Here is an 18,703-nt window from a genome sequence, read left to right on the forward strand (position 1 = left end):
GAGCATCTTCTTTCCAATATGTGAAATGGAGTTTAGATGTGGTAAGGTGACATTAGTGCTGGGATTTGTAAACGAGTTGTTATTGCACATGATATGTGGACGTATTAATATTGATATTGCACGTGATTTGTGGACATATTATTGCATGTGGTTATTTCACAGTGTTACTGTACAGTCTGACAGCAGCAGGGAGGAACAACCTGTGGTATCGTTCAACAACCTGTGGTATCGTTCCTTCTTGCACTGAGTCTGTCACTGAACGAGCTGGTCAGCTCCACTACAGTCCGGTGCAGAGGGTGAGAGGAGTTGTTCATGATGGATTTGAGCTTGGTTAACACCCTCCTCTCAGCCACCTCCTCCAGAGACTCCAGAGGACAGCCCAGGACAAAGCTGGACTTCCTGACCAGCTTGTTCAGTCTCTTTCTCTCCCGCTCTGTGCTGCCTGGGGCCCAACCGATGACAGCATAGAGGGGAGCAGAAACTACAACAGAGTCGTAGGAGGTCTTAAGCAGAGGCCTGCTCACTCCAAAGGATGTCAGTCTCCTCAGGAGGTGGAGGCGACTCTGGCTTTTTTTGTACAGGGCATCTGTGTTGTGAGTCCAGTCCAGTTTGCTGTTGAGGTGAACACCCAGGTATTTGAGACTGTCCACAGTCTTTATGTCCTCCCCCTGGATGTTCACCGGTGGGTGAGGTGGTGGTTTCCTCCTGAAGCCGATCACCATCTCCTTCATCTTACTGGTGTTGAGACACAAATGGGTGCGCTCACACCAGTCCACGAAGTCTGTGATGACCGACCGGTACTCCAGCTCGTTCCCCTCAGACACGCGACCCACAATGACGGAGTCATCAGAGAACTTCTGGACATGGCAGCTGTCTGTGTTGTAGGTGAAGTCAATTGGCTACTTGGCAGTGTTCAAGCTAAAAGTCATGAAAGAAGCAGAAGAGAAGGGGAAGCACCATGCTGCTTGGATTTTCCTCATCTGTAGGAAACACGTCCGGGAGTGGTGTAGGAACAAGGATAAGCTTGCAACCTTGCCCAAAACAGCAAAATGGCTGCCTGGTGGGGAATGAAAGTGCATTATCAGGACATTGAAGAGGAGCTGATAAAATGGTTCCAGGAAAGGAGAATGGCACGTGTTTGCGTGAAAGGGAAGATTCTGAAATACGAGGCACAGCAGGTGCATAAACAACATGGAAACCAGAACAGACTTGATGAGAGTTTGTGGCAGTGAAGTAGGACTATTTCATTTTCATTTTAATCTGTTCTCTCAGGATTTCAAAATTTCACTACATGCAATGTGTCAGAAAAAAATCAGGGAGAGTTTTAATTGGGGGGGAGCTTTAATAAAGAGTAATAATGAGTAAATACGGTATTTATACATTACATAAAGGTGTGCAGCAAATGTCTGTGACAAACTGTGTTGGTGTTATATTTGTGGCCTGTAGCTTCTTCACACCTGCATGCTTCAGACACCCCTACACTATGCAGTTTTTTTTGGGTGAATCTCTGAGACTGTGAATAACGAATGAAAAGCTGTACAGTTCTTGCACTGAAGACCCTTCTGCTCCACGAAGATGGCTCAGGTTTCCTACTTGTATCCATAAAGAAAAACCACTACAATATATGTACAACCCCAATTCCAATGAAGTTGGGATATTGTGTAAAATGTAATTAAAAACAGAATACAATGATTTGCAAATCCTCTTCAACCTATATTCAATTGAATACACCAAAAAGACAAGATATTTAATGTTCAAACTGATAGGCTTTATTGTTTTTGTGTAAATATTTTCTCATTTTGAAATGGTTGCCTGCAACACGTTTCAAAAAAGCTGGGACAGTGGTATGTTTACCACTGTGTTACATCACCTTTCCTTCTAACAACACTCAATAAGCATTTGGGAACTGAGGACATTAATTGTGAGTGTCATGATTGGGTATAAAAGGAGCATCCCCAAAAGTCTCAGCCGTTACAAAGATGGGGTGAGAATCACCACTTTGTGAACAACTGCGTGAAAAAATAGTCCAACAGTTTAAGAACAATGTTTCTCAACGTTCAATTGCAAGGAATTTAGGGATTCCATCATCTACAGTCCATAATATAATCAGATGATTCAGAGAATCTGGAGAAATTTCTACACGTACAGTAGTGTTCAGAATAATAGTAGTGCTATGTGACTAAAAAGATTAATCCAGGTTTTGAGTATATTTCTTATTGTTACATGGGAAACAAGGTACCAGTAGATTCAATAGATTCTCACAAATCCAACAAGACAAAGCATTCATGATATGCACACTCTTAAGGCTATGAAATTGGGCTATTAGTAAAAAAAAAAAAAAATAGAAAAGGGGGGTGTTCACAATAATAGTAGTGTGGCATTCAGTCAGTGAGTTTGTCAATTTTGTTTTGTCAAAAATTTTGTCAAAAATTGTTGAAGCTTTGTAGGTGGACTTATTTCCCATTCGTGCTTGATGCAAGACTTCAGTTGTTGAACAGTCTGGGGTCTCCGTTGTTGTATTTGCGCTTCATAATGTGTCACATATTTTCAATGGGCAACAGATCTGGACTGCAGGCAGGCCAGTCTAGTACCCGCAGTACCCCCAGTCTAGTACCCGCACTCTTTTACTACGAAGCCACGCTGTTGTAACATGTGCAGAATGTGGCTTGGCATTGTCTTACTGAAATAAGCAGGGACGCCCCTGAAAAAAACGTGGCTTGGATGGCAGCATGTGTTGCTCCAAAACCTGGATGCACCTTTCAGCATTTATGGTGCCATCACAGATGTATAAGTTACAAATGCCATGGGCACTAATACAAACCCATACCATCACAGATGCTGGCTTTTGAACTTTGCACTGGTAACAATCTGGATGGTCTTTTTCCTCTTTTGTCCGGAGGACACAACGTCCATGATTTCCAAAAACAATTTGAAATGTGGACTCATCAGATCACAGCACACTTTTCTACTTTGCGTCTGTCCATTTCAAATGAGCTCAGGCCCAGAGAAGGTGGCAGCGTTTCTGGATGTTGTTGATGTATGGCTTTCGCTTTGCATGGTAGAGTTTTAACTTGAACTTGTAGATGTAGAGACGAACTGTGTTAACTGACAATGGTTTTCTGAAGTGTTCCTGAGCCCACGCGGTAAGATCCTTTACACAATGATGTCAGTTTTTAATGCAGTGCCGCATGAGGGATTGAAGGTCACGGGCATTTAATGTTGGTTTTCGGCCTTGCCGATTGCGTGTAGAAAGTTCTCCAGATTCTCTGAATCTTCTGATTATATTATGGACTATAGATGATGGAATCCCTAAATTCCCTGTAACTGAACATTGAGAAACATTGTTCTTAAACTCTTGGATGATTTTTTTCATGCAGTTGTTCACAATGTGGTGATCTTGGCCCCATCTGTGCTTGTGAATGGCTGAACCTTTTGGGGATGCTCCTTTTATACCCAATCATGATCACATTCACCTGTTTCCAATTAGGTGTTCTTTGAGCATTCATCAACTTTCCTAGTCTTTTGTTGCCCCATCCCAACTTTTTTGAAACGTGTTGCAGGCATCCCTTTCAAAATGAACAAATATTTGCACAAAAACAATAAAGTCTATCAGGCTGAACATTAAATATCTTGTCTTTGTGGTGTATTCAGTTGAATAATGCAAATCATTGCATTCTGTTTTTATTTACATTTTACACAACGTCCCAACTTCATTAGGGCCCGAGTAGGAAAAAGTCCTACGAGGACCCTATTGTAATTGCGCTGTTTATTATTATTTTTATTATTATTATTATTATTTATTATAACAAATTATTATTATAATGTGTTGGAGGCATCCATTTCAAAATGAGCAAATATTTGCAGTTTGAACATTAAATTTCTTGTCTTTGTGGTGTATTCAATTTAATATAGGTTGAAGAGGATTTGCAAATCATTGTATTCTGTTTTTATTTACATTTTACACAACGCTCCAACTTAACTGGAATTGGGGTTGTGTAAGAATATACATGAATGAGATTAATTTCTCTATGATATAATCTACATTCCAGTGTAGTGTTTTTCAGATTTCTATCAACTTGGTCCAAAAATTATTGAATAATCTTACTTTCACCCTGACTGGCGTAGCTGTTTCATTTTATTTATTTTATTTGATATTTCTGCGGAGAAGCGCTCCATAACAGCGGCGCTGCAGGTGGGTTAAGAGCAGTCTTTAATATTAATATCTCTAATATGATGTGAGCGTGTGAAGCTCTTACTTTCACCCCTGATTATTTTCCATCTTTAACTTAACTTTATAATGAAATTAATTAAGGATCAGACTAGTATCTCATGTTGTGGCAGACAGTGTGTTTGACAATCTGATGGTATTATTTTCTATACAAATTCATTAAAGTCTATTATATAAAGAATCTGATCCTCTTCTGTATTTGTTTTGACAAATAGTGGCTGTACAAATGTGGGACTGAGTTTGAATAAATGTAACAGCACAGTAATAGCACAGAAAATGCAGATTTATCCTGAAACTCTCTTAAAAACATTGATCATGTCCACGTTGATTTCTATTGATGTCTGGTTGTTAGACGCTAACCAAGATGGTGGCGCTCTGGCAACAGTCAGCGAATGAGCGAATTGCCCCATCCTTCCATCTAGAGAGTAAATAGGCATCGATGGTACAAAGCCTTGGAGGCACAGCATGCCTGAAAACCATCATTCATAGCAAAAACAAAAAAACAAAGCAGTTTGGTCATGAGAGGTCAAGGGTCTTCTCTACTCACTTTGAGTCTGTGAGTGGGTGGCTCACCCACTTCCTCATCAGTCTTTTCCCAAACGGAGTGCGAGTATGGTCCAACACCCACAGCAAGCTGCCCTTCACATCACCATCTGTCTGTCATGGAAATAATACACACTAAATTGTGCGCACATACCCACAACTTGTACATTACCCAAAGCCCACATGATGCCAGAAGTTCGAGCAGAAGGTGACAGCCTGAATGTGCCAAATGACATCAAGAGAGGAAGCAGAATGCCGCCCTGACATTATTAACAAGTGAGAAAGTGATGGAAGCCAAACACAGAAAAGTGAGAAGGCTGCAAGAGGTCTTCCAACTGCAAAGGCACATTTGAAGTGCGTGTGCATGTGTGTGTGTGTGTGTGTGTGTGTGTGTGTGATACGCATGACAGACATGCACACCACAGAAATTGTGCTGAACTTCTGTGCTGTCACCTACACAAGCTTGACAAGTCACTGAGCTTTATTTTGGTTCAAACAAATTTAGCAATCATGGATAACCAATTTATGCAAACAGTACAAAAAAAATAGCCAGATGATTTTCATGTCTAGTATAAGGAAAGTGTTTTCTCATTTGGGTTGACACAGTTCTATGAAGTGAGCACAAAAATGGCACAATCTAAGGTGGTTTAAATATAACAGTATAGTGTCAAAGATGTAACAGAAATGTCTTGGACCCATTCAATGTTTTAAATAAGTCATCATGACAAGCTGTGATATGTGTTTACCTGATTGGTGAGAATTTCCAAGTTCCTAATTGTAGCAGCACTGAGACTCATCCCCTCAGACTCACAGGACAAATGCCGAAATGAACTGCAAGAAGCACGGGATCATAACTACACTGTCACATCAGCAAAAACTCAACTTTCATTGTCAGAAAAGTTTTTTTTTTGTTTGTTTGTTTTTTTACATTTGAGGGTTAGTACCGAAACACCAAGTGCGAGAACATCACACAAAGGCTTCAAATGCCAACTGCAAGCCATCACCTTGACCTGGGGCTGTTGTAATCCCAGGTAGCAGATATGAAAAATCTCTGCCAGTTTCAGTGCAGTACCAATGAAACTGCATCCTTGGTCAGTACATGCTTAGTTGTGTGAAACACTGTGCATTGTTTGCCAGGGGCAGTTAGATGCTGCCACCACTTCTTCTTGGAAAGACTTGATGTTTAATCACTGAATTCTTGGAGGGTCCGGGTCCAGAGTTTGACAGGAAGGACATTGCCGATCTAGTGATGAAGCCAAGGCAACTGACTTCAAGGGCAGGACCAGTCTCGGTTTTTCAAATATAGCTCAAAGGAGCTTGACTTGAGTCATTTTGCATTCCTTGACAAAGCTCTCTTGCCACAGTACGGTTAGTTCAACGAGGTACACACATCTGTATGCACTGGGCTAAATTACAATATCTGGACATTAAATTGTGCCTCTATCATGAGTAAGAAAGTACAAGCCTTCAGAGAGGTCAACCAACATTTACAGGTTTTGGCCTAAGTTCAGCAGTCTGGGCTGTTTAGTTCTCTCTACAGTAACTGTCTGATGCTGTTCAACCTCCCTGTGGAACTTCATGACTTGGTTAGGTTCTTCCTGAGCTGGTGTTTTCAGGTTTGCTTGAGGTGTGTGGGCTTAGGGAGGAGGTCATAGCTCAAGGAGGAAGCTGATTCGCAATGGCTCCATATGAGTAAGGGTTGGCCAGCTGAGCTTCTCTGTTCTACCTTTTCCCAGCTCAACGAAGCACACCGTTTAGCAAAGCCAGCAGCTATACCAGATCTCCCTTCTTCACTGATGGTACAAATGTATTTGATGACCATTTCATAGCAGCCTTTCTGCTTCTGCATGGACTACCAATGGTGTACTTTGCTGCCCAGGCAAAATATCACTTTGCACCACACTCTGTGTCCCGTCAAACAATGTGAAGCTGAGTATTTTTTCTTGGGGAAAGTACAATCAATACAGTTTTATTTCTGAACATTTTTAAAGACAATTACTGGTTGTAATTTGTCCCTGATAAGAATGTAATGAAAGCTTCCTTGTATCTCTTCCACAGCTCAAACTTATAACTGGGAAACGCTGTAGTTAATCCTCAAACAGGCTGAATGTGGTTTGACTATGACAGAAACAAGTTAAAGCTGCCTTTTAATGCCACATACACTGAAATAAAATGCTCACCATCTGTTTTGAAGTGTGAGTGTGCGCACACCTGTCATCTGTAAGAATTCTTTCCAAGTTAAAATCCTGGAGGTACTGGATGAGAGGCCCCAGACAGCAGATCACTGGCCTCTCCAGTGATACGACACTCGACAGACAGCGTGAACCTGCATGACACAAACACACATTGCACATTTTCCACAACACAAACACAGTCTCCACAGAAACATTCGCTGTGTTATTGACTTGCATCATTCAATAAACAGTTACAGAATGCATTGGCTCTGGATGCGTGGGAGTCACAATTTTATGCAACTCAGTGTTATTTCCAAAATGTTCATGACACCTAAATATACAAGTGCTCAGGATAAATTCGAAGGATTTGAGCTGTGGCTTACAATCCGCTCTGGCCAACAAAACTGCAGATCAACCACAACAGACGTCAGAAAAACACCCGAAAGAAAAAAATTACAAGCACAGTAACACATCTTCACATATTTCACAGTTTTCCCTTGAGTGACATTCCTCTCAGTACACATACTACTCTAAATCATTTTTAAAACCTGTCTTTGATGACTGATCTCTACAGCAGGAGATTCTCAATCCTATGATGCTTCATATGACTCTTCCACAAAGTGAGTTTAAAATATTTGGGCTTCTATTGACCAACATCTCCATACTTTCCATGCAAAAGCTGATATATGTTTTTTTTTTATTCTAATTTGCATCACCATCTATTCATCATCAACCTGAGTTGGATTTTCAGGCTATCTATCTGTGTCCTTGGACAAGACACCTCATCTACATTGTCTCAGGCCAACCAACTGTAAATGGGTAGTAGCATTGGCTGGGAAAGTAACCTGGGGTGTAATGGGCCAAAGCTGTGCCATGATTTGTACAGATCCTGACCACGGATTGGCACGCATATGAACAGTGGATTAATTGTAAACAGTTTTAAAAACAGATTTCTATTGTCATGGTGAATGATTTTTAATGCACTCACTGTATAACTCTCGAGGCAGAGCGGTAGTTAAATTAAAGCAGTTGCACATTCACATGAACGAAACAGACAGCCCCCATCACTTTGTGCCTGCTCAAGGCACCCTGTGGCTTGACACACATCAGGGTCTAAACATGAAAAGACTCACTCCGAAATATCAGGAGTTGAGAATGAAATTGCATTCAGGTCAGTGACTGTGCATAATGTCTTTTTCATACCATCCTTTATTTCTTTTACATTTTTATTGACTTTGACTTTGGCTATTTTTATTTACTAGAACTGCTCATATTGCAATTTAATATAACAAGTATTTTATTTTAAAAGACTGTTTTAACAATGGACACCTTGTTTTCCATTCAGGACCACTGGCAAAAGTTGCTTGTTATTACTGTTCTTTAGCATCTTTTTAAAGTGGAAAAAAGATTGTCTCCCCTGTTTTTCTGCTGAACCAAAAAAATGATCCAATTCATGACTAAAAAACGTGATCCGATCTCAACCATGATCTCTGTGATCCTTCACACCCCTATGGGATGGACTGGCGTCCCATTCAAGGGAAGTCAGAGACTATTTCACTTCACGCTTTGGAATACAAGCGTAATACGTATTGTCACAATGAGCCCCGGGGCGTGTATAGGAGTTACTTCTTCATCCACAGATTAACACTGCTGAGTCACAGAGAATGAGGGAGTGGCACAGCAGTGATGGCTTCTCCTGGATATTTCTTCACATCCTTATGGCAACACATTAGTGTCAAAAAGCATTTGTGCAATAACTCAGAGGAAACTCCTTCCTGATTGATTGAGACAGCCCTCCTCTCAGACACGGAACTCTGCTGAAACAAAGAAAACAGCGGTGTCTGGGCAGAGCTTCCTTCAGGTAAGAAAACGCTGGCTGAATTCGAGCACTTGTAATGAACAAAACTGAAGTGGTGACATCTTCTTCTTCCGGAACTGAGAGTTCACTTTACCGGGCTTTCTGAATGGAGGGCTGTCAATGAAATCTCGTTCTTCAGAAATGACCAATCACAGCAGAGCCAGTACTGACACTGGTTCCCTTCCCCATTGTGCCAAAGGTTTCGCGCGAAATCCACTTTGTGGGAGCAGAAATCAACTTCGAGAGAGTGAGGTGATTTTTGAGTGGTTGTTTAGCACGCTGGTTACATATTCATCCTCATTCACGGCACTTTTTCCATGCTCGGGGAGCAGTTTCCTCTAAGTGCGCGTGCGCAAAGATAACATCACGGATAATATCTTCGCATGTGAAATAATATAATACACCCGAATGCATGTTTTATTGCGCGAGTGCTTTTTGGCACTAATCTGCCCCAGTACATCCTCCTGTGATTTCTGTGGACAGCCCGATATTTTTCATCACAGAACCATGTCAATTTTGTAACGCTTTGCTCAAAATATTGTAGTACTAGCACACATCATCATCTTTATTCTACAACCTCAAATCAAAAAAGTTGGGATGATATGGAAAATGCAAATTACATTAATATATAAATATTGTAGGCTTTTTTCTCCTTCTTCTTTTCTGTATTTTCATATTGTTCCAACTTTTTTCCGATTTGGGGTTGTAATATATATTTTCCCCAGCTGGATAATTTGCACGACAGATTGCTCTCCCCATATTGGAGGATTTGAGCTTTTTTCTACCACTGACAACCAATTTTAGATAACTTACATATAAAGACTAAATCCTGGATCTGAACATCTTCCATGAATCAATCACTCATTATTTCAAACAAAAGAAATTGAAAGAAAAAAAATATTTATGAATGAATACAATGAGACTGCAGTATGGAGAAAAAGTGTCACATACATTTACATGTGCAACACTAACACACCTTTGTCGCTGGCGTGGCAATAGAACTCAGTAACCGTGTTCATTGCAGAACCAAACTCGAACTGAGCTCTGTCTTTCTGCTCCACCCGCACTCTGTCGTCAGCCCGAGCACTAGGAGGAAGAGGAGGAGGGGTCAAAGCAGGTGAAAGCATGACATGACTGATGCTAATGGCGGCAACATGTTAATGCAGTCATCATGTCTGTGTGCCATGTGAAGCATTATTCCCCTCAGCACTGCGTGTTTCATGCATCGTTGCGTGGCGTAAATGGATGCACAGAGGAGTGCATGGTTTCCCAGCGCCTCCACATTGCTCCACTCACACGCTCGCCACTGCTGACTTTAAGGACTCTTCTTTTGTCTGTTCTGTTGTTGCCAGGGCAACCAAGGCAAACACAAAGCTGTGGATTGTGAAATTTCCTCCTTCACTTCCTAATGTACAGTATGCATACACATAAACCACCCATGAAGGAATCTTCTTCGTTCATTTCTGCTGCTGGTTGCACTGTGAACAAAACCTGACTCCATCACTAACACGTCAATTCAACATTGTTTTGACCTTTAGAGGAAAATGTTAGATAAGACAATTATTTGATTAATTTGATTGAAAGCAAATTAACACACAAAAAAAAAAAATCAATGTACTAAGCATTTCTCTTATTTCAGCTTCTCATTTGCTGTAAAACAATAGATCTGTCCTGAAGGACCAGCAGCTCTCAACTCAACCTTTATTTCTAAAGCACATTTAAAACAACAGCAGTCGACCAAAGTGCCCAAACGTAAATAAATGAATTACAAATAACAATAAAATTACAACAGGCAATAAAACAAATAAAAGATAAAGTAAAATAAAGAGTAAAAAGTAATAGGAAATAATTTAATTTGATTTACTCACTCACTATTTTATTTACATAACACCAAATCACAACAAAGCTGCCTCAAGGCACAATGCATAAGTAAGGTCTAACCTTACCAACCCCTAGAGCAAGCCCAGAGGCAACAGTGGTAAGGAAAAACTCCCTGTGATGATATTGAGGAAGAAACCTCAAGCAGACCAGACTCAAAGGGGTGACCCACTGCTTGGGCCATGCTACCAAAAGACTACAAATAAGGTATAATTGGTCAGCATTAAGCGACAGGAAAAACAGAAGAAATACCAAGGTGAAACAGAGATGTACGTAATCGCTCATTTAGGAAACGCAAGAAAAGAAATAGGTTTTTAAAGAGGCTTTAAAACTCTCTAGGGTCAGGGATGATCTAATATTAAAAGGGAGACTATTCCACAGCCTGGGAGCAGCCACTGCAAAGGCTCTGTCATGCCTAGTCTTTAATCTGGTTTTAGCACCTCCAACAACAGTTGGTCAGAAGACCTCAAGGCTCTGTTTGGGGTGTAAGGAATAAGAAGCGCCGAAAGATACACTGGGGCCAGGCCATTGAGGGCTTTAAAAACAATTACAAGTTTAAAATCAACCCAGTAACGGCCTGGAAAGCTGTTGTCGCTAGTGGGCAACACTTGCTGACATTTGAATCCTCCCCGATTTCACCCAGAAAAAGTAGGTCAAGGTCAGTGCCCTCAGAACTCATGCAAGAGGACTGCGACATTCATTTATATGCCAAATTTGATTGGTCTGCAAAGATTTGGTGTCAAGAAATCGCACAGTGAAAATACACATGGGTGGAACCCATCTACAGTATAACACTACAGCAGCAGGTACTAATAAAGTCCTCATCAATGCTTTACTCATCTACCAACCCAACAAATCCACTAACCTGACGAAATGACTCAAAACATTTTTAAAAACATTTAAAAATGATATTCTGTTGGTGTGTCTAATTAATTTTGGTGTTGTATTATTTTCAGATACAACCTTGACACGTCACTATATTCAGGTCTGGGAGCATGCGCTGGTGCCACAACTTGCTGCATCCACACCTCTTGAAAGTAACATGTATTTGTTACATCTATGTGAAACATGGGTGTCCACTTGGTGCTGGGGGTCCTCGTCACTGAGGCAAGCTGTGTGTTGGATTATACCCTGAGAAAGACACCCCATGGCCAAAATGTCACATCTGATGTTCCCTCACAGTGCAAGTGACGCTGTGGCACTGTGTCCCTAAGTGACCATTTGAAGTCATTCCAGTGGTATCCAAAGAAGTCTCCAAACTCACCTACTACCAGTGAACCTAGGTGCCTTAGGTCACTGAATAGTGCCCACCTGTCACAACCACACAGGAACACAAGAAGCACCAAGAGTGAAGAAACTTGAACCTTCATTCACCTGCAAAGGTATTGGCATCACCAAACATTTCTGTCCATTGGCCTCATGGTTCAATCAGCTCTTCCCAGGAGTCTCTCGATCTTAAAGGCCAAGGACCCAGAGACGTGAATGTCACTGCAGACATAAGCGCAGGTCTCTTAGAAGTTCAGCATTTTCACCACATAGACACACTTCTGATGGCCAGGTCCAAGAAGTGATGAAAGCCTGAATCTTCATCTTGATCCAGGACAACCACAAACCCAAACACTCAGACTTCTCAGTCCAACCCAGGCATGTGGTGGGGGTGGTGTGATGTGGGTCTGTCTGGGTGATGCAAGACGCCTTCTGGGTGGGCCGTGGTAGTCCATGCCTGGCTCCAATTAAACAAAAAAGGTTTGGGAAAGGAGAGCAGACAATCCTCTGTGCTGTCTTGATGAGTTAATGGAGCTTAAATTACTCATGACCCCACAGTTCAAATTTGATATATTGAAATACTTTTTCTGATGATTACCAGAAATACCCATTTTCACCTTTGGCAGCAAGGAAATAACCTGTTGTTGTATTTCAGTAACAGGTCAACAAACTTGTTGCACTGAAGAGATAAACTTCAACTTGAGTAAACAGCTACCTTATAACGCACAAATCAACAGATAATGGAAGTGATCATTCGGGTTTAGGAGCTCTAAGGCAAATTCAGGTTGACATGATTCTAACATTTAGGCAAAAAGCAACTTCAAACAATTCCAGCTTCTCTCATAAATCCAGTTGAGCTTAAAGTCAGATAAGAGTTTACCACTGCAAATATGAAGGATGAGAGCTTCACTCTACAAGTGCATAGTAATTTTTTTTTGAAGTGACACTGTCAGAGATTTTTTAACTCATAAAGCGCTGTGAGAGTGACATTCGAAAGAAGGAAAAGCTAAATGTCAACACAGAAGTGTCACCACCCAGAGATCAGAAGTTAATGAAGATGATCGATTTGTATAAAACTGGCATAAACACAAATCAATGACTGCAGCAGCCTATAAAACATCATAAACAAACACGTCAGTTGGCGTGTGTGTTGTCGACGCAGCCTGAGTCACAGCATTGTGTATTTGTGTTGACATCATTAAGCAGCAAGCTTTCCTGCTCTTCTAATCCCCTACACTGCTCAGATCCCTGACTCCAGGTTGCAGAAAACCTAAGCAACCAAAGCGGCACCTAGCTGCCACCAAACTCCCAGGGACTCATTACTTGTTGCTCCATGGACACACGTACGCCCCGTTGCCAGAGGGCCCATCTCATCCCCCCCCTCCCTGGAGACAGAGTGGCTGTCAAGCCAATGTCAATGGCCACAAAAACTCTGTATTCTAAATATTACCTGAGTGGGGTATGCTTTATAGAAAGTACCATTGCTCTGATGTTAATCCACTTCAATTTATTTATATGGCGTCACAACATGAATCACCACAAGGCGCTTCACAAGGGTACAGTCTAACCTTACCAACCCCCCTGATCAAACACATAGACACATAGGTGACAGTGGTAGACCAGACTCAGAGGGGTGACCTACTTCTTAAACCATTCTAGCAGTAACAGAGATCCAGTAAAGAAAGTACAACAAAGAATTGCCAAACATGGAAAACAAAAGTCCAGTGGCAGGTCATTGTAAATGTCCACGGGGAGTTAATCGCTGTGTCTTCCACCAGGGATCCAGCAGGTGGCATTAAAGCTTGAGGCATCTGTCACGATAGCAGCATCAGACTATTTTATCTCCGCAGCCAGATTGTTCCACAGAATCGGTGTACGACAAGGGAAGCTCTGTGGCCTGCTGCCTTCTTTTTAACAATAGTTGTGCATCCTGAGAACACAGAACATGGACCATTATGTAAGGTTTTATTAGGTTGGCTAGGTAGGGAGGCAGCTAGTCTGTGAAGGATTTTATAAGTTATTAATAAAAAGTTAACTCGGACCTTGCAGGGGCCAAAAAGCCAATGAAGGGAGGCAAAATTTTCTAGCCAAAAGTTCTAGCAAAAGCATTTTGAACCAGTTGGAGACCTCTAATGTTGGATTGCGGAAAGCCAGAGAATAGGCCGTGAAAGCAACCCGGTCAAGAAGAGACAAAAAAGCATGGATCAGAGTATCAGCATATATTGTTGAAAATAATCCAAAACCTTTTTTAAATCTATTGATAAAATGATTTCCTCATTTATATGGGAGGATAAAACTCCAAAAGTACATAAGACATTAATACAAAAATGTTAGCTTAGTGGAGGTCTGTCTTTACCAAATTAGATTTTTATTACTGGACAACTAACATTCAAAAATACATTTGCTGGTTAAAAGATCCTCATACGAGTACAACTTGGTGTCAGTTAGAAGCTCAGTCGTGTTATCTACCTCTCTCCCAGCCTTATTATTTTCTTCTCTCCCCGTGTCCCCGTCTCAGTATACAGACAATAAATATATAAAATATGGTATCAATTTTAACTTAAATGTTTTCATGATCTTTTTAAGGATAATGCCTTTCTTAATTTTCTGATATGTCTTCCTTGTATGGCCTGCCCTCATCTGATTTATTTCATTTTTTTTTCCAAATTGCACGTTGTGCACCTACTATTTTTCCGGCATTCCCCACTCGGCCCGTTAAACATCCTTGGGAGGACCTCTTGGAACTTATGCCCCATAAGAAGGCTTTTATATCACGGATATATAATCTTGTTCTTTCAATGGATAATCGTCCAGTCAATAAAATTATATGTAAGTGGGAACAAGAGTTGGGTCTTGAGTTTGGAGAAGGTTTCTGGGATAAGGCTGTAGACAGAATTTGTATGTCATCATCTTGTACAAGACTTTCCTTAATTCAATTTAAAAATTTATAGTAGTATACAGGCTGCATTTATCAAACTCCAAATTATCCAAAATTTATCCCAATGTTTCTGATCTGTGTGATAGATGTAACACTTCTCCCTGTGATTTAAGTCATATGCCTTTACCTCATTGCTAGCATGACGCACGATAATTATCCTGGAAAGCTCCACGTCCAAAGTTTGGACTCAGAGGGAGGGCTGATAGGTTTCTAAAATTGTGGCAACCTTATACACTCTAAAACATTGCAGCCTTGTTTAGTTATGTCCATTTGCTACCTCTAGTAGCAAGTGGACATAACTAAACTAAACAAGGCTGCAATGTTTTAGAGTGTATCGCTTATCTTGGATCACTGAAAAGTTTTGGAACTGATTGAGCTGATTGTCAGGGGTGTGTTGTGGGTTTCTTCTTTATTTTTCTTCTTTATTTATGTATTGTTGTTTCATGGTGCCTGTGGTTGGTATGTTGGGATTGGATGTTCATGAATGTTGGAGTTGTAGCACATGTTTCATTTTGCTTTAGTTGTGCTTGTACTTTTGAAGATGGTGTGCTGGTGCTTTGTTTCTTTTTGGAAAAAAGATAAATAAATGTTATTTAAAAAGCAAAAAAAAAAATCAGGATCCTTTATCCTTTTATAAAGCTACAGTGTGTAGGAAATAGGGGCATTTATTAGCAGAAATAGAATAAAGCATTCATAACCATTTGTTCTTTAGTATGTAATACCAACAATGAATTGATGTGTTTTCATTAGCTTACAATGAGTCTTTAATATCTCCATGGGAGCGGGCCCCATCATGGAGGGCGCCATATTGCACCACCATCCTGATATAGTAGCTCAAAAGGGACATACATGCTCTGCCTTACACTATTTACACCAAAGCTGGAAGACTGAAGAAAGAAAAAAAAACAGCAGAAATACAGCTGTGTCGTGCATGAATATAAATGTGATATTCTGTCAGAGCTGAACTGACGAAGCTGCACTTCTATATGTTTGACAGGATCTACAAGTTGAGAAGAGTCTCAAGAGCCGTACTCTTCAAACAGAATAATTGAACTGGCCTTTGCAGGCCCATCTCAACTATAATTACTCAACACTGCTGGTGTGTGTGTGTGTGTGTGTGTGTGTGTGTGTGTGTGTGTGTGTGTGTGTGTGTGTGTGTGTGAGTGAGTGAGTGAGTGAGTGAGTGAGTGAGTGAGTGAGTGAGTGAGTGAGTGAGTGAGTGAGTGAGTGAGTGAGTGAGTGAGTGAACAAGAAGAATGAATACAAATGAAGCAAATTTCCCAGTGTAGAATTTAAACAGGGGGAAAAATGAAAGAAAATAGGCCCAGACATCAAAAAGGTGAACATGAGAAATCAAGATGTAAAGAGCCCAGGACAAGAGGCAAAAAGCAGCAGACATCCCTCCGCCCATTTATCCCACCATCCCATCGTAATCTCATCTGCTGCACTCCCTCGTTTCATTTTTACAGCATAATGCAATCACTGGCAGCCTCCAGAGGAGCCCGTCCCCACTGGTGACACCACACTGGGTGCAAACTGTCAGCAAAGAGGCATCGAGTCGCAACACAACGGGAGGCAGCAGGCGTCTGCAACACAATGTGTCAGTGCTTCTCAAAGCCTTCGCAAGGAAAACAGCAACCAACACCCCTCCGGAAATAATCACTTAATACTGATCAAACACTACAGCAGGGGTGGCCAAGTACGGTCCTCGAGAGCCACCTTCCTGACACTCTTTGTTGTCTCCCTGCTCCAACACACCTGAATCCAATGAAAGACTCATTAGCAGACCTTTAATGAGCTTTTCATTGGATTCAGGTGTGTTGGAGCAGGGAGACAACTAAGAGTGTCAGGAAGGTGGCTCTCGAGGACCGTACTTGGCCACCCCTGCACTACAGAGTCACAAGAGACTAGTTTTATTTTACTCAAATTACATTATCACAGCATTAAATGTTTGGTTTTCTGCTAAAACAAAATATCTACATTAAGTTTGCTGCCTGCTGTAAAACTTGAGTCGTGATCAGCTGACAACACCAGATACACAATACTGTGCAAACGTTTTAGGCAGGCACTCGTAATTACAAAGCAGTGTTGGATGGTGTCTTGTTCTTAATCAGATGGGCAACAGAAAAACTGAAATGTTTAAATACTCCTCATACAACCAGAATCAAATGCAATAATTCCCCCACCACCACCACCATCACCCCCAACCCAGTTAAATTAAAGAAACAACTGAAAAACAGGATTTTTTTTAAGGTTTCTTGCCTGGTACATGAAATCACAAAGACAACATTCAATTAAAGCAAAACAAAAGTTACACTCATGCCAAGCACCCTCTGCCGATACGGGGTGCCCTCTACCCACACCGGGGGAACTTCATGGCTCTTACTGTCTCAGGAGAGCCAACACCATCCTAAAAGACTCATCCCACCCTGGCCACTCTCTGTTTGAGCTACTGCCATCAGGCAGACAGCATAGGGCCATTAAAGCAAGAATAAATAGGCTGAAAAACAGTTTCTACCCAACTGCTGTTAAGGCTTTGAATACCACTGCAACCAAATATCCAGGTCACATGCCACACTTGAAATGAGTGCAACATTTGTTCATGTGCAATATCCACTGCCACTAAAATATCCAGTTTTGTACATACTTTTTTGTATATACACAATCTCTTTTTTCCTGCTACGTACTTATAATTTTTTCTTTTTTATTTGTGATTTGAACACACCTTTTTCATTCTGTTGAATTTTATGTTAATTTCTTTTCTTCTCCAGACTTTTAATTCTGCGCGTGATTTACTCAGGTTTATATTTGCACTGAAAGACCTGCACCTTACCTTTCATTGTACTTGTTACAATGACAGTAAAGAATCTGAATCTGAATCTCGTGAACCATGACATTCAACTGGCTTCATCACTTTGGTAAATAAATTAGGAGATATTCTTTGGATTGGTAAGGTTAGATCTTACCAGTGTGAAGTGCCGTGAGGCAGCATTGTTATATCAATAAAATAGATTTAATTAAATTGAAAATTAATGTATTTATTAATAAAAATGTATTTTGTTTCCCAATACTGCTGTTATGTGTCGGACGCAGCTCGGAGAACCGACCAGCATTTGAAGGACCCAGTATGAAATAAGCAGAGCACGGTACAAAGGCTAACTGAATTTAATACATCAATCAATCAATCAATTTTTTTTATATAGCGCCAAATCACAACAAACAGTTGCCCCAAGGCGCTTTATATTGTAAGGCAAGGCCATACAATAATTATGTAAAACCCCAACGGTCAAAACGACCCCCTGTGAGCAAGCACTTGGCTACAGTGGGAAGGAAAAACTCCCTTTTAACAGGAAGAAACCTCCAGCAGAACCAGGCTCAGGGAGGGGCAGTCTTCTGCTGGGACTGGTTGGGGCTGAGGGAGAGAACCAGGAAAAAGACATGCTGTGGAGGGGAGCAGAGATCGATCACTAATGATTAAATGCAGAGTGGTGCATACAGAGCAAAAAGAGAAAGAAACAGTGCATCATGGGAACCCCCCAGCAGTCTACGTCTATAGCAGCATAACTAAGGGATGGTTCAGGGTCACCTGATCCAGCCCTAACTATAAGCTTTAGCAAAAAGGAAAGTTTTAAGCCTAATCTTAAAAGTAGAGAGGGTGTCTGTCTCCCTGATCTGAATTGGGAGCTGGTTCCACAGGAGAGGAGCCTGAAAGCTGAAGGCTCTGCCTCCCATTCTAGTCTTACAAACCCTAGGAACTACAAGTAAGCCTGCAGTCTGAGAGCGAAGCGCTCTATTGGGGTGATATGGTACTACGAGGT

The 18,703-nt window shown here is 41.1% G+C and overlaps 1 protein-coding gene across 4 annotated transcripts in view; it reads right to left on the reverse strand.

Annotated features, from left to right (window-relative positions):
- Positions 1–18,703, reverse strand: part of msh3 (mutS homolog 3 (E. coli)) — a 149,953-nt gene that overhangs the window by 101,592 nt on the left and 29,658 nt on the right. For all 4 annotated transcript variants that reach the window (XM_034170665.1, XM_034170663.1, XM_034170664.1 and 1 more), the window contains exons 9-12: positions 9,780–9,889; positions 6,983–7,097; positions 5,518–5,602; positions 4,776–4,885 (exon numbers count right to left, since the gene is read on the reverse strand). In XM_034170665.1, the coding sequence (XP_034026556.1) occupies positions 4,776–4,885; positions 5,518–5,602; positions 6,983–7,097; positions 9,780–9,889 (420 nt within the window). The remainder of the gene's footprint in view (positions 1–4,775; positions 4,886–5,517; positions 5,603–6,982; positions 7,098–9,779; positions 9,890–18,703) is intronic.

Source organism: Thalassophryne amazonica, chromosome 5, assembly GCF_902500255.1.
Source record: "Thalassophryne amazonica chromosome 5, fThaAma1.1, whole genome shotgun sequence".
NCBI lineage: Eukaryota > Metazoa > Chordata > Actinopteri > Batrachoidiformes > Batrachoididae > Thalassophryne > Thalassophryne amazonica.